Source organism: Nomia melanderi, chromosome 12, assembly GCF_051020985.1.
Source record: "Nomia melanderi isolate GNS246 chromosome 12, iyNomMela1, whole genome shotgun sequence".
In the NCBI taxonomy this organism is placed as follows: domain Eukaryota; kingdom Metazoa; phylum Arthropoda; class Insecta; order Hymenoptera; family Halictidae; genus Nomia; species Nomia melanderi.
This window is the reverse complement of record NC_135010.1, coordinates 15143890-15160294: the sequence shown is the minus strand read 5'-3', so window position 1 is coordinate 15160294 and position 16405 is coordinate 15143890. Positions and strand designations below refer to the sequence as shown.

At 58.1% G+C, this 16405-nt stretch overlaps 1 protein-coding gene across 5 annotated transcripts in view; it reads right to left on the bottom strand.

Moving 5' to 3' along the window:
• LOC116433621 (uncharacterized) overlaps positions 1-16405 on the bottom strand; it is a 114423-nt gene that overhangs the window by 75724 nt on the left and 22294 nt on the right. For 2 of the 5 annotated variants that reach the window (XM_076372488.1, XM_076372487.1), the window contains one exon: positions 14428-14483. In XM_076372488.1, the coding sequence (XP_076228603.1) occupies positions 14428-14460 (33 nt within the window). In that variant the 5' untranslated portion in view covers positions 14461-14483. Of the gene's footprint in view, positions 1-788; positions 3238-14427; positions 14484-16405 lie in introns of those variants that run through there. The other 3 variants (XM_031991880.2, XM_076372485.1, XM_031991879.2) reach the window with 3 other exon arrangements.

Sequence of the window (16405 nt, the reverse complement as noted above, 5' to 3'; positions counted from 1 at the left end):
CGTTTCCTCCGGGGCCCGAACAGACACGGCTGGAGAAGCTAGAAAGTAAAACAGAACAAAAGAAGGCGCGCGGCGTCTGCTGCGTGCGGTTAATGGCTTCTTTCACCGCGCGGCGCTCGTCTATCGTCGGCGACCGCGAGAGGCGAGGAGGCGATAGAAACGTCAATGTTGACGCGGGGATATGATAATTCGACGGAGACGAGCAGGCGAGGGGTGGCTCGGCAAAGTCTGCGCGACGCGGCGCGAGTATGCATGCATATTAGGCCCGGCAGACTCAATCGGCCACTCATAAGGCGACTTTGACGTGCAAATTCCCGACTCTGCTTGAATTACAGATCAGTCGTCGGGTACTCGCGAGGCTGTGCCCGGGCTGCACCGGGCTGCACCGGGCTGCACCGGGCGCGACGCGTTTCTGCATCTATATACGGACAGATCGCCGATAGATCGATCCCGTGCTCCGTTTTTCTCCTTTAAAGGCCGCAAACGAATTATTCTCGGCGCGGATCGCTTCGGATTCCGTTGATCCGATTAGACGGCCGGAAGGGCAGCGTCGAAGGTTCGATTCGAACAGTTCAGACAGGGGAACCTTTGATGATACCGACGAGTCTCGGTATTCCCGGTTCAATGTTTCCCTCGAGTTTCTATATTTTCCCGGAGTCCCATGTCCGCGAGCGAGTCTGCAGACTAGGCGGGAACCTGAGCAGCGATCGGGGGCAAACGACCGCCCTGGCGGACGGTAAAAGCGCAAAAGCGCAAAAGCTCTCGTAAAACGTTTCGGGAGAACTCACTTTCTTGTAGATCCATTTGACGCTCCGGGTGAACTTCGCCATCGGCGAGTCGTCGACGAGGAAGTACTCGACCGGCGCCGCCTCCTCCTCGAGCCGTCTCGCGGACCGGTCGACGAAAGTCGCGAGTTCCTGCCCGCGGCGCTGCGAGGGATCGGTATTGTCGGCGTCGATCGGTGGCTCGGAGTACTCGGAGATCGTGGACAGCCTCTTCGCGCGACCGTCGCTCGGCGACCGCTCCATCTGCTCCAGAGATCTCGCACAGTTCTAGCCGCGGAACAGCTGATCGGTCACTGGACGGTCCGGCGCGTTCGACATCTGGTTCCCTCGCGATTCGACGCGGACGATCGGAGCGCTTCCTCCGGGTTTCCCGGAACGATCTTGAATCGAGGAGCCCGAGGAGGGCTCGCGGTTACCGCAACGTTTGCTCCGGCCCGAGCGAAAGAGGACGCGACCACGAGCGACGCACGTTCAGCCGCTTAATCCCGTAATCGAGCGCGCTCCCTTGATCCGGCTATATCGCGGCGGACGCGCGCTGCGCGGACCACCGCCGGATGAAGGAAGACCCTGATTTACCGACCGAATTGCGCGACGCCGCGGAAACAGCCTGGCCGGATTAAGGCCGGAAAGCGCGGCCGACCGGCCCAGGAAACACGCGTTTGCACTTAGGGCTCCGCGCTCGGAACCCGGGGATCGAGGATCGGCGTCGATCGTCGACGCGCCTCGATTCTCCGGACCGACGACTAACCGTGGAGAGTGGCCCTCTCGAGCGGCTATTCGACGCACGGGCTCCGGATGGAAGGTTAATTACGCGGCTAATCGAGATTCGATTCGCTCGGTTTCGTTCGGAATGGAAGAAAGCCCGGGGAGGGTTTCACCGATGAAAAACTCCGGGAGATCGCCGGGTCCTCGAGTGGCTCGGCCGAGCGAGAGTTCCGCGAAAGTGTTGGTCGGTTCGAGAGGAAGCTGGGATTTAATTAGGTGTCGGCGAGCGGATCGCGCCGCGACGCCCGGAGAGATTATGAATGAAGTGTCGCGTTACGGCCTGAAAATAGTCCAGCGGTCCGACCGTTTTAGCGGGCACCGAATTAGCCGGTTTTAATTCGTAATAACCGCGATACGCGGCCGGGGACGTCGCATCGCCCGCCGGAAACCGGGGAACAACGGCCGCTTCATCGTCCACCAAGCGGCTATTGTTCGCCTTTGTGCGCGCCGGGGCCGCGCTCGGCCAGATGGCCCGAGGAGTTTCTGGGACGGCTCGATTTTAAAGCGATTAAGGCCTCCCCGGCCGGTCGCGGGCCGACGGCCTCGTTAATTCGAACGTTCCCGCGACTCGCCGGGAATAATTAATTACAGGAGACTACGTCTGACGGTTCCCGGCCCTCGGCGACCGCGGGATTCCTCGAAGGACTCGTCGGATCGGGGACTCGAACGATCGCGGCTAATAGCCGACCGCGGAGCCCTTCGAACAAATGGCCCTTTCACGAGTTCGACCGGGAAACTCCGGCCCGACGCCACCCACTGACCAACAACCGCAGCCCGCTGTCGAGGAGACTAACGTCGGCCCGTCGTAAAATCTCGCCGGAGCATGACGCGGGCAAGGACGGCAAGTAGGTCGCGTCGTGTGCGTCGGGAGATCCATCCGCGACAGCTGCGCTCCTCCATCTTTTAGTTTCTCCGATTTTTCCGCGCCTCCCCCGTGCTCCGGAGGATCGAGAACTGCGCAGCTTCGAGAGAAAGGTGATCGCTTGAGCGAGACCAGTCGGAAGAGAAGGCTCCCCGTTTTTATCGGACTACCCCTTTAATTACCTAGAGAGAGAGAGAGAGAGGGCGATGATTGGCTTCGACGAGCACGATGGCTTTGTCGGGAATCTGGAGTGATAGAAATTAATTAACCGGGCAATTACGCGGAGACGTCGAAGAGCGGAGCTGGTTTGTAAAATATCTGTTTGAGCGGGGTCGTGCAGTTCGAATCGATTTCACCCCCGATCGACCGGCCGGCCGGCGCGAACCGGGCAATTACGCGGGAGCGCGCTTCGAAACGGGACGCGCGTCTCTGGATTTCCACTCGAAAATAGCACGGGTACTCCTCCCTTGTTCGCCGGCACTCCAAGGTCGTCGTCGTAAACGCGTCGTCCGAGAGTTCGACTCGCCGCGGAACGCGATCCGCAATTATATTTACCGAAGGTGGCACACTTTCGCCGCGCGATAAGCAAGTTCCGCCCGCGATCCGTCGCGGGGACGATCCTGACCGGAAAGAAAGAGCAGTTCGACGATTCGAACGATCCCGGAGGAGAAAGCGGCGAATTTCCACGCGAAACTGGAGCGCGATCGCGGAATCGGCCAGGCTCCGGCAAACCGCGAGCGCAGCTGCACCAGCCGACGCGGCTCGACGCGGCTCGACGCGGCTCGACTCGACTCGACTCTCGCTCGCGACGCAGAGGAGTGTTTTGACTAGGTGGTTACACCGCGCGGCGAGGATTCGCGCTCTCGCGCCTCTTCCACCGACTTCGTCGATTTTATATTTAGACGTACACGCGACACGCTTCGCTCCCTAGGGTGCGTTCGTGCTAACAAGCCCGCCGCGGCTGCTATCGCCGCGCTCCACCCACGTCGCGAGGCTTCGCTCGCTAATCCTTACGACTCTATCTCCTATCCGTCCGGTCCGCCGGTTTCTCTCCGGTCCGCTCGCGCTCTCCGTTATCTCGATCGCCGCTTTGATCCGTTTCAAAGAATCCCGCGGCGATGTTACGCCGTCTCACCTACCGATCCGCGTGGGCGGGTTCGGTAAGACGACCCGGGCTCGATTAACGCGACTCGCTCGAACGAGGGACGGCGATGCACCGTTAAACGGAGGATCGATCTAATTACTCCTCCCCCGATGGCCGGCCGACGCGATCCAGTCTATTTATAAACCGGATTTCGCGAGGGGATCGCGCCCGCCCCGGAAAACGACGCTCGGGAACGGTCGCGGCCGTGGTTTTTCCGCGAACGCGCAATTACATCATCCCGAGCCGCGCGCGGAACCGTTCGCCTGACCCTGTTTGGCTCGGCAGAGGCGTCGGCCGCCGGTTCCGCTCGGATTTAAACGCGCGAGACGCGCTTTCCTTCCGCCCCCGTGTTTTCCGAGGCGCGCGACACCGGTAAAAGGGCTTTCACGCTCGAGGAAATCGAACGAAATGGAATTACGCGGCGGCGGCGGCGGCGGCGGCGTCGCTGATCGGAAAACCGCGCGAGGGACTGCGACGTGTCCCCGATACGTACTGGCGACGCGCGCGAGGCGCGGGACGATAATACAAATATCCGTCTACGTTACAAATTGAACGGGCCGCGGACGCGCGCGGGTCGCGCGGCCACGTTAACTAGATTACGGGGGACGCATATGCGAATGAATATGTATGAGAGTGCCGGGCACAGAGAGCCGGCCGGTGATCCGTGTCACGTAGCCGGTGGGCGTGCGCGAGCCTCGTATCGCACGCACGTGGCCCACCACGCACGCACGCACGCACGCACGCACGCACGCACGCACGCACGCACGCTAAGAGCGCGCTGCGTGGGAGGAGAATGGGCTCGAACCGGCCGCTGCGGCTTGTCGCTGCCGCGAGAGTGTGTTGGTTCGGGCTAGAAACCTTCTAGGAGTGGAAGCTCGAACATGGTTGGCGTATTAATCCCTTGTGCTAGGTTTTCTTTCGCAATTGTGGCTGCCTGAACCGTTCCGTCGTTAATAATCCACCGAGACACGGAGGAGGATTCTACGCTCGATGCTCGCGTCTGCCCGTTAGGACGAGCGATCCTCGATGGAACGGTCTTGTCTATGCGATACCTTTTATTCGAGATTTCTGCGATGAGCCTGACGCCGTATTACGAGATGAACGTTCGAATGAACCGAACGAGCACTCGGCGCGCTGCCTCCGCGGCGGCGGATCTCTGCACAAAACAACATTTCCCCGGTGCAATTCACCGCTCAAGTTTATTTCCTCCGGCAATGATTTTAATACGGCCGCGTCGGGATGAAAAGGCAAAGGTCGCTTTAATACCTGACCTAAAAACGAGAATTAACCTAGAGTCGAATTAAACTAACGTATATAAAACGATATCGCGCTGGAGGAGAGATAGAATAGTTTGTATAGTAGCTGGCACTCGACCTTACTTATTTCACTGTATTACGTCCCTCGTATCTCAGGAACGCGTCAACATCTGCAACGAGGTAATCCCCGATTCTTAAAGCCCGCGGCGTATAGCTGAAAATACAATAATAACAATCCGGTTTCTTTCCGTTGAATGCGCAGGCTAAAATACCCTCGAAACGCGATGGGGAGACCGGCTCTGAGGCGAAGAAACCTCCGGAGATTCCGCGTCAGCGTCTACGATAACTTAATCCTTTTCGGACGAGAATTCGTTCCAGTTCTAGAACCAGTTTCCAACAAAAACTGAATTACGCAAGCAAGTTTGAAACGCTAGAACAGAAGAAATCGCGTATCGATCTCTAGTCGCTCGAACACTCGAATTCCTCGAACGCTTTCGATTTTCTCGCTACGACTGCCCAGCACCGTGAATTCGTTAGGATTTCGATGAATTTATATATGTCGGAGCAGTCGAATTTTCGGAGTTTCGGGCACAGACGATCACTGTGCGCCGCGTTTCGTCGAAACACGCGTTTAACGCGTCCGCGAGGGTCCCTTCCTAGAATGCCCGGCGAACGAGCACGGCGATGCCGTGTACGGGATCCCGGGCAACTTTGAAACAGCCGATACGTTATGGCGATCGCGATGCACGACGCCGGGTTGTTGCGCGTCGGTTCTCTGCCTAGCCTCGGCTCGTTTCCTAGTACTTTATCTCGGCCGGGTATCGGCATACGGCGCGCATTATACCACGTGTGGCTCCGCGGCTCGTAACCGAATGCATCCGCGGCGGCGGATCCCCGCGGAGCCACGCGAAGCCCGCGGCGCACGAACCGACACCGCTCCGGCTCTCCCCCCGCGGCCCCCGTTTCTGTTTATTCGCGTTATCATTGACGGGGAACGCTGCCAGCCGCCGTGTCCCGGAATTAGAGCGCGCGGCTTCCTCCCAGGACGTCGCTCCAGGATCTCGCCGAACTTCCAGCCAACTATCGGGGCCTTCCGACGCGACGGCGACGATCTTCCGAACTATCCCGGCCAATTCGATATTTCGCGGGAGCTGCGCGATAATGTTTTACGTACACAGAGCAACGGCAAGTTTCGCCGGCGCGGAATTTAGTTACGGCGACAGGGGAATGCCGCGTATCGATCTCGCGACGCGAGCTATTCGGGACTCGGTCGTTAGCAGTGCTCTTCCGCTGCGGGCGAGACGCGGAACGACGGGACTCCCGAGAACGGGGGCGAAAGAAGACGCGGAGGAGCGAATCGATCGAGTCGATATTCCCCGGTGTTCCCGGAGCGAGACGGCGACGTTACGAAACGGAGGTTGAACAACGCGGACGCGAGGGAAAGAAATCGCGAATGCATCGGTGACTTAACGGTCACGAGGATTCGAGGGAAAAGCATCGGCCAGTGAATCGGTCCCTTTCTTCGAACCATTAGAGCCCGGGCCGTGGCTCACGAGCGATTATTAACGCGACCGTAGATAGAAAATCGTCGGCGCGCTCTGCGGGGCTTTTTCAAGCGATGGCCCGGCTTCTGGACAGCGTCAGCGCGCCCTGAAAGCCACTGTAGCCGGGAGAGCACAAGGAACGCTTTCAGCGCGGAACGCGAGCGATCGAGGTGCAGGGAGAGGGAGTCAATGACAGTTCAACTTCTCCCTTTGCGCGCCGCGCTGGCCGACCTGCGCCCTTTTCTTTCTCTTTTCCCGCCGCGTCGCTCCCCGGCCCGCCGGCCCTCGCCGCGTCGTATGGACTTTCCACTTTACTCCCCGGTTTCTGACCCGGGACATTTTCGAAGCACTCGCAACTTCCTACCGGGTGTTTCTCTCTCAATTTTCCGCCCCCGGCCGGGGACTTTCCGGCGCGTAATTCGATGCAGGGCCACCCGCAACCTTGTTTCCACTCTGCCATCTCCCCGCGAGCTGCCGGCTAAGCACTCCGATTCGAGTAACGAGGCGTCGGCGCCGCGAAAAACAAAGTTACGCGCTGCACGCGCGGAAGTTTTCAATTGGAAGATACACGGTCGCTCCGAGACTGGAGTGTCTCTGAGCTTTCAGGTGCGCGTCGGTCCTCGTTGGAAACCGGCGGTAATATTGCGTCTAGGCTTGAGTGGTTAGCCTTTCGGAGAGGTGTTTCCCGAAGGTTGGAAGGGCCCGGGCGGGGGCGTACGAGGACCGTCCAACGATTTACACAATACCACCTTTTATACGCGGTAAAGCGTACACGGAGTAGAGCGTGCTGCTCGCTTAGATAGATCGTATACACATTAAGGGATATTCATTTACAACAGCACTGAAACCGAGACCCCCTGTCGAGTAGGAAATTCTAGGAGCACGTGACGCGACGAAGTGAACCGGTATACTCGGACGTTTACAGCTGGAACTCGTATTCGCTCGAATCTTAAATCAATCTCGTTGATTTGGAGGAGGATCCGTCCAATCTCGTTGAAATTCGTCAGAATTTTAGGATTAGGAAGAAAAGCGTCGCGAGTTCGACTTAGCGAGCCTCGGAAACTTAGGTAGATTCGCGAGCTTCGTCACGGAAACCGGGTTGCGCGCGAGTAATCGTAACTCGGCCGTTCCAAGATCGGCAAATAAAGCGGCGCGAGGGAGGAGGAGGGGCAGGAGAGCGGAGACTGCGAGCCTGCGACGACAGCTAGAGTTCGCGTAACTACGAGGAATATACGGGGCCGCGGGATTATCGTCCGAGAGGGATGCTTGAAAAGTGCCGTCCTCTCTTTAATTAAAAGAAGCCACTCCGGAGCGTAGCTGCGCCTCGCTGCTTCCCGTCTCCCGTAAATCCCGAGCAGCCAGCCCGCCCCCGTGTCTGATAAACGTTGCGCAAGCTTTTCATCCGGGATACAATTACAATGGCGCGTTGCTGCAGAGCGCGCGTTCGCCAACGAGAAACCGCGGACGGAGGATCGAGGCGCGAGCGGCGGGATCTCGGGAGATCCCGTGCTCGGATTCGCGTTCCACCGCGAGCCGTTCTCGCGGCGTCAAAGCGACAAGTTTGCGAGCCGCGGCTAACTCGAGCGCACGCGATACGGTTCAACTCGTTAACCGGAATGACGGATTAACGCGTCGCCTCGGGTGCAGCCGTAACGCGTCGAGAAAGTATCTACAACTATTCGCCTCGCCGAGAAATAGGTGCGAGGGGATCCCTCTCGCGTCTGGGGGGAATCATTTCCTGTAATGGTTCGGGTTTGAGCTCAAGTTCCCGGAGATTGACGCGATCCTAACTATCGATTCGACGCTGGTATTCGGCGGTTCGGCCCGGCGAGAACGGTCAGCTCTCCCAGTCCATGGAGCAGAAGCGAATTCCTGAACGAGCTCGATGAATCAGAGTCCGATCAGAATTCGCGGCGAATTTCCCAGGTGGCTCGAGAAAGCAGATTAGAGAGAGCGATCGCCGGGTAGAAGGGGAACCAGGGAAACGTCGGGTCAAAGGTGCGCGAAAGTATGTAGGCTGTCGGCCGGCAACGCGCTACTACAATGCGGGCATCGGCGTCGCCTAATTGACCGACGATAACGCGTTTCGCGCGGTTATTCCCATCCGTTATCGCCGATCGCGCGGACCGTGGAATCGAATCACGGGACGGCTGAGTAACCATGATTCACGAGGCCGGGAGGTAGCTGCAGCGCGCAGCGCTGACACACCGGCGGCGACGCGTCCGAGGGAACTCGGTTTCCTTGCAGGAAGTAAATCCCTGGTCGCGAATGAAACGCGAAACGACGCGACACGTCGGAAGAAACGCCTCCCTCGCGTCTTCCTCGCCGTTCGTAAATAACGCGAGAGGATCTCCCGAGAACGTGTCGCGGAAATTTCACAGACGTCGGCGCCGTCTCCGCTCGGGCCGGGCTTCGGAAGGGGGCCGCGCGCGTCTGAAACTTTGTGACGTCGAATAAAAGGTACTTAGGGTGGATGCCTTGGAAGTGCCCCCAGCGAAAACCGAGCGAGCGCGGCCGATCGAACGAGCGCTCCGAAGCGACACGAGGCATCGGGGAAGCAGAACCAGTCTAGCCTGTCCCCGCTGTACCCGTGGTGCTCGCTGCCCGTCGTCGAAGAGAGTCCCCGAGAGGGGGACATTTAAATCGCGGCCACTTCCTCGAAGAGGCTCGCGGATACCACGGCGCTGCGGGAAAAAGTCAATTGACCCTCTCCGCGCGCCGACTACTTAAGACCGCGTCGAAACGCACCGAATTACTGCGCGGGGCGATCAACGTCGCGGAGATCGGCTGGAGGGTTGGACGAGGCAAAAACGGATGTGCTCGAGCTGCGGCGGGATAAGAAACTGTTTGTACACTCGGTTGCTCCGCGACGGATCGCCGGTAAAAAGCGGTGCGTCGATGCAATCCGGACTTTTTACGAGAACATTGTAAACGAAACGAGTTGCGTTGTTAGGTAACGGCAGGACTGTAGGATACGTAACGCCGCTTCGATGGCTGTTCTTTCGAGAATACGGTCTTTACGAGGACGGGTTTCCGCGAATGCAGCCGCGAAAGAGTCTTCGGGCGAGACGCGCTTGTCGACGCGGCTAAATAGATGCGTCACACTGTACAGCTGAAAATTTCAATGTCTTCCCGTCGGAGAGCGAAAGAAACGTCGCCGCGGGCCGCGACGAGACCACGCGTGGAAGAGTAACGAAAGAAAAGCAGCGTCGATCGCGCACTACCGTTAGCGAGGGCAGCGATGCGCGATCGTTCGCGTGCTGACCGCTCGGTTGTAGGAGAGCGCGGCCGTGTCCCGACCACTCTCTCGCGAGTAACGTACGGCCAGGTTCGCGGAACGCGCTCGACTTCCGTCGTAAGAAAACCGCTGGCCGCGGGCCGGCCGCGACAAAACGCGAGTGCTCGCGGTTTTCTCCGGTCCATCAATCGACCACGAGCGAGCCTAGGCTGCGCGCGGTCGTAAATCCTTGTTCCCTGAGGTCGCGTCCGGTCGTTTGTACGTCATAAACCCGTTTACAGCCGTTCTAATCAATGAGAATTTATAATAGCCGGAGAAAAAGATTCGGCCGTGTCGGCCCCGGCGAAAGTTCATCGGCGGCGTGCCGAGGTTTTGCCGACATTTATCGGCTGGCCGCGTCGAGCGACCAGAAGTCGAGCATCGCTTCTAATTCCCGGCCGATCCTCCAGCCAGCCGACACACGCGTCGCTGAATGGCAAGGAAAAATGAAAAATGCGAGACGCGCGGAATGCCATCGCTGGACCTGGCCTGGGAACGGATACGGGCGAGCGTCCAGTCGCGCTGATTGCTTCGGGTGAACCGCTCAGCCGAGAAATCATCTCGATAATCAGGAGACCCGCAGGAATCTCGGAATCACGTCAACGGGACGAACAGATTAACGCGTTACTTATTCGACGGTCTTCCAAAAGCGGATTACTCTCGCGACTCGAGTCGTTTCTTTTGGGGCGTTCGCATGAAATTATCAAGATCCTCCCGACGCGTCGAGTCGATCGGGCGAAGAAGGTCGCCGTTGAGCGTGAGAGGATCCGAGCGTTAAAAACGGCGCGATTCGATCAATTGGTCCACCTTTGCCCCTGGTTTTTCCCTCGTCCCTCCTAATTGGTCGCGCAGACGAAAGTCTAGACCGGCGCGGCAGTAAATCGCCGGCAAACTCTAAACTGCACTAAACGTCCCGGCGAGCGGAGCGCATCTGAACCGCGTAAAACATCGCGCGCCGACCGAAACAACTGTTTTCTTCCGCGAACCGAGACCCGTCCGCCGCGCTGGAATTTGTCCAAGGGCTGTTAATCTAGTTCTTCTAACTGGAAACCCGTAAAACGGTACACCGACGTTGCGCGCGTTGCCCGAGTCGTTACGGAGTTGTTCGAGTTTCCTGTGGCTTCGTTTTTCGAGCGGGAACAGAGCGTCGCGGGACGGCGAGCGATGCATCGCTGGAACCGGGTACTAAAATCGTTTAGTGCCGCGTTGTTCCGCTGGATCCTCCGAGGAATAATTGTCCCGGCCGATATCTTGCTCGGGCGGTATCGCCGTCCCGAAAGAACCGATAAATCAAATCTCGCCGTGTGACGTGAGCGCGGTACACGCGCGTTCCCGTAACCCATTCGCCGCGCGGCCCGCCGCACGACGTTCCGGACCGACGGGGAAACATTGGGTCAAGCTTCGGACCGACACACAAGCTGGATGCACGCGTCGTCGCGTAGCCATATATCATTTGCATCGTTCGCCGCGGCCGTACCCTGTCATTGCGGATTCTCGCGCGTGTGCTATTTGCTCGATTCAAACAATACCGGGGCCTGCAGGATGGAGAATTTATATGGGGGTTAATTAAAGCCCTCATTGTCCAACCGGCATCGCTGTAATTGCGTTGTTTGACTCCTCCGCGAGTTCCATTCTCTCTGTCTTTCGCCTCCACCCCTCTCCCCGGCCCTCGTTGCCACTTTGCAAATTGTTTTACCGCGGCGTCTTTTCTTGCGCGAGGTCGAGGCACCGAGTAAACGCCCCGGTCGTCCGCTAATAGACGAACTTTTCCCGACCCCGGAAAACGCGAACCGTTTCGCTCGAATATTTCGGCGAGGTCACTGGTCCGCGATCGACGAATCAGCTCGGAACGATTTCGGCGAGCAACCGAATCGCTGATCGTTCCAATACCGTTGACGAGCGACGTTACACGAAACGCGGACGATTCCCGTGGCAGTCGACGCGTCAATGGGTTCGCTGCAGCAACGTTATCGGTCCTTTGAGTTGCCCGACGCAACGGTTCGGGTTGTGCGACCCTCGTCGCGCTGAATTCGAAACTAGGCGGAGAAATCGGCGTCCGGGGCTCGTTCGACCGCGTCGAATCCGAATTTCCACGGCCGGCGAATGAATCCCGCGACCCGTCGGTGAAACGGCAATTACAACCCGGGCCGGGTCTCGGCTCGAACATTTACAGGGCCGTTAGTTGCTTGTACATCGCCGCAACGAACGGATCCGATAATTAATTTAGCGGCGTTAATCGCGCGATCGCGGCCCTCCATCGAGCAACGAGCTACCGTGTTGCCTTAAAACGCGTCGGTCTCGACGGCGATACGCGTGCGCGATTTCATCCCGCGGGATACGCTTCCTGCGCGATCATCTCTGTCCGACTCGCAGCTCGGATTAAAATGGAAACTCTGGTGCGCCGCCCCCCGCCGCTGCGGCGTTACGGGCCCGCGTACCACGGATTATCGAGACTTCGGTTTAATGGAGAAAGGCTCCGGGTGCCGCTCATTGTTCTCCATCGAGGGAAAATTAATTGGAACACGCCGGCTCGCGCACGACTGGGAATTTGTCGAACGATTAAAACGCGGAGGCAGCGTCGAATTATCGTGTCGTCCGATCGGGATTTCCAACAGTCGTCGTACGCAAATAACCGAATCCTCCCGCTGCCTTCGCCCGACTGCTATTCGGCGACCGTGCACTCTCCGGTTCCCATGTTTATGCTCCGGGAGCGTTCCATTTAGTTTCCCGCGTTCCTGGTCGATCCGATCGCGAAAATCCGCATCGAATCGACGGATTCCCGCGCGTATCGAAGACGAGCGGTGAAAAGTCGCCGATACGGGGAAGAGGCAAGGATTCCCACGCACGCGAGGCATCTCCGAGATATCGGCTCCCGCAGATTCCGAATCCTTGATCTCATTATCAAGGATTATCGGCGATTGCCGCGGAGTTCGCTAATTACCGGATCGAGGCGCGGCGCGGCGCGATCTGGTTTTAATTAAAATTAGAATAGAGAACCCCCCGGCAAGATCAATGCTGACTGCCGCGTCAGGCACGAAGATGGAAGGGAAACTAACCGACGTGTGGCGCGGGGCGTCTTCGAATAGCCTGATTCAACAATGCCGGGTCGCGCTTCTCCTCGCCCGGCCATTAAATAGATCAGGGCCGCCGCCGGTTACGATTGTTCGTGGAACTTTCGGTTGCGCGTTTCAGCCACTTCCGCGCGCCTCCTCCTACCTCTGCTCCTTCGTTCTCCGTTCCGCGGGACAAGCCACGCGGTCCGTGACACTCGGGATCGCAGGCGTGACGGGACGATTTCAAGTTCCCCGGGGAATTCGTAAAAACGTTTAACCTTTTGCCCCGGGGTGATCCGCGCGAGCTGTTTCGCGCGTTTCAGCTCCGACCACGCTTCTTCTCGGAAGGTCCGAGGATCCCGAAGAAACACGGAGCCGAGAAGCTTCGCGCCGAGCCTGCGAGAATATCCGGTGCTCCGGAAATACGAATTTTATTATGGGACGCTCGTTCTGTCGCGGATCGAGAAACATATTTGAGACCAAACGCTGAACGAACTAACGAGAAACACTTCTGCCGAGACTCGCGGCTAACGGTACACGATGTCTCGCGTCGGACGGGGTTTCGAAAAATCGAAGCGTCGAGTAATTTGCCGGCGATTCGCGCGATAGAGGAACGGTTGCGCGTCCGATTCCGAGCACGATCGGCGTCGGGCCGGGAATCTGGGTGACACTCATCCAGCAAGTGTATTGAACCCGAACACGTCTCCCCCCTTCCATAATTGTCGGTTTACTTTTCACTGGATCCCGCCAAGGTCGGCGAACGAGGGGAACCCGGGGTAGCGTCCGCCGAGCGTGGACGCTTTCATCGATTCCACGCCGTCTCCTGCGCCTATCGTTAACCGAATTACGCGTTTTTGCATCGGCGCGATGACGACCGTTGGCCTCGATCGCTCGCCGCGCGACCGTTTCTTGCGGGTTACGATCTCCGACTGAATTTCACCGGTGCGTGTCGAGAGCAGTCCCGCGGTTTTTCTGCAAATGCACGCGCCGATTCGCGGGAGACGGTTATTACGAGCATCAACGGGGAACGGTGAACGGCGCGCGGTATCGCGAGGACCATTAACGAGGCCCGACACGACCCTCGTTAACAAGGGAAAGGGAGGAACCGGCGGCGGTCGGACACGCGACGCTCCCGCTTCCTCGAGCCGCGTCGATAACGCCAGCCGGAAAGCCGCAAAAAGTCGGGCCGATCCGTGAAATCGTTCCCTCTCGGTTTTTCTGCGCTTCCTTCTCACGCTCCTCGCTTTTCCCCGGCTCTCTCGCCGGCGTGTATTAACCCGGTAGCCTACTTCCTGGCGCCAACAGCCTCGGGCCTTTCGAAAATACTTTGCGCAGCTACCCGCAATTCCTCGCGGCAACTCGCAAGAAGCTTCTATATTCGTGTCTCAAAGCTCCGAGGAGCTCGCTGCCGGGTAAACCGCGAACGGGAGGAACGCTCGACGCGCGCGGAGTCCAACGGCGGCGGGCGTAAACGAGCGCGGATCGGATGGAAGAACGCGCGAGGAGCGTTTCCGACGGACGACCGTCCGGCAGACCGTTGTCCCGCGCGCGCCGCGAGGCGTGAGGCGAGCGGGTATCGAGTCCGTTTCGAAAGTTTGTAACTCGAAACGGTGAAAGTGTTTGTCGCGGTCGATCGTTCGCGGTTCTAATAATATCTCAATTAAAATGGACGATGCTCTGTTCGCCGGCGGCATTGTCTAGCCATTGTAACGGACGGGCAACAATAGAATTCAACACTCACCACCTCGGCAACGTTGCCGGAGCCGTCCCTCATGCCATCTCTGTCGGTGCGTCCCCCTGCGAAACAAAAGAAAAATCATTTTGCCGTGTTGTTACATCACCTCTGTGCCGCGCGCAGGAGAGGATCGGTCCGCGCGGCGCTTCCGCGAACCGCGGCTCGTAAAATTCCCGCGGAACAAACCGGACGGGTTTCACGGGCGTATTTCAGTTCTAGTTGATCGCCGGGATCCAGGCCGATCGTTATACTCGAGTGGACAACGAACGCGATAGACGGAAGTTGCCGAGGGAGACTAACCGGAATGGAGAACCGACTGGTCTCTCGCGAGTATCATTCACTCGCCCAGCCTCTCCCCGCCCCTTTTTCCTCTTCCCCCTTGCCGCAAACTTTTCCGAGGCGTCCGCCGACCGTCCGTTACGTCGACCGATTTTCCTTCGCCCGATAAACCGTTCTAATTAACGCGAACGCGGCCGCAGAACCGTTCTCGATCGCGCGGAGGCGCGTCCGAACCGCCGCCAGGCATATTTCCCCGACGATGAATTATTCAGCGACGCTGTCTCGAGTAGTAAAAGTTTCGCAACGGAAAAGATTGCGCAACCGTTGTGAGAAAACGGTTGAATGAAACGCGCCTGCCGCGAGACAACGGCATCGCGGAAGGATCGCGCGTATCGTTCGTTTATAAAAATTCTTTTTCCTCCGGCGGAATAAATCTGAATTTCCACGCTAATTGGGACGAATATCGTTAACGATGAAAAACACTGTCACAGGAATTATGGGCCGCAACGGTGAAACACGCGGGGCCAACGACCACGCGGCTCCGTCCGAACTCTCCGTGGCCGACTGTCGATTAACGGAAAATTCGATCCGCCCGGTGTATTTTCCTGTCCGAACGAGATCGGTTCCGCTCGCGGATGCGACTTCGCCGACGAAGAAACGAGCGTCCGTTACCTTTCCGAGTCGAAAGTTTCGCGACTTTGCGGAAATCACCGGCCGGCGGCCTTTGCAGCTCCGAAACTCCAAATGGAATTTCACCGGGACGCGATCAACTCGCCGGAAACCGAGACACGCGGCCGATAATTGCGGACTCGGCCGCGGAACTTTGACTTTGACGCAACTCCGGTGCATTCCGATAGCGACTCGGCGAGATACGAGCGAGATACCTTCCACGGCGCGCGTATCTCCGCCGCGAATCGAGGTTTCGTCGCCCGTGCATTTTCCGCGCGACGACAAACTTTACGAGCGTGAAAGTTGTTTCGAGGAACGAATAACGATTTCATAGCGACGATCCTTTGTTCCCGACAGCTCGATTAGAGGCAACTCCGGCCGAAAGTTGACCGAACGGTAAAATGGAAACGGCGAACGAGTCGAAAGAAGTCGCGTCGTCGAGAAAAACGAGAGATCTGCCCCATTGGCCGATAACGCGTTAAGAGGAATCGCCGGATAACGGACCCCGTAATCTCTGACGAGTCTCGCGGCGTTCGAGCCGGGCAATTTCGACAAAAATGGCAATCAGCGTCCCCTTTGTGCCAACTGGGACTTTGAAAACGCAACCGAAGCTGGCGCGAGCGCGCTCGGGCTAATCGCCGTAATTTCACGGGAACATTCCGCGGTGCCCGACATTCTTGCGGTATTTCGGACGGAAAAGAGTTATTACCGGGCTGAAACTCGCGCAGCGCTGTCGAGCAAAGTATACGACGGCTCGGATAAATGGGGGAGCGTCGCGAAATTAGCGACTTCCACGATATCCGAGCGCGGAATGGAACTAATTACGGAGCCGGGGGTGAGCTCGTGTACGCGCCGCGAGAAATTGGCCTTTCGCTCTGGCCGCGCGCCGTTTGTTTGTTTGTTTCGGCACGGTCGAGTGGAAAAATTCCATTCTTGCCGCGATCGTGGAACGGGCATGCCTGCGGGCCGTAAAACTGTACTTTACGACGGTTCGTAAGAAGCTCCGAGGGATGCTTTTTATATTTCTGGAACGGAT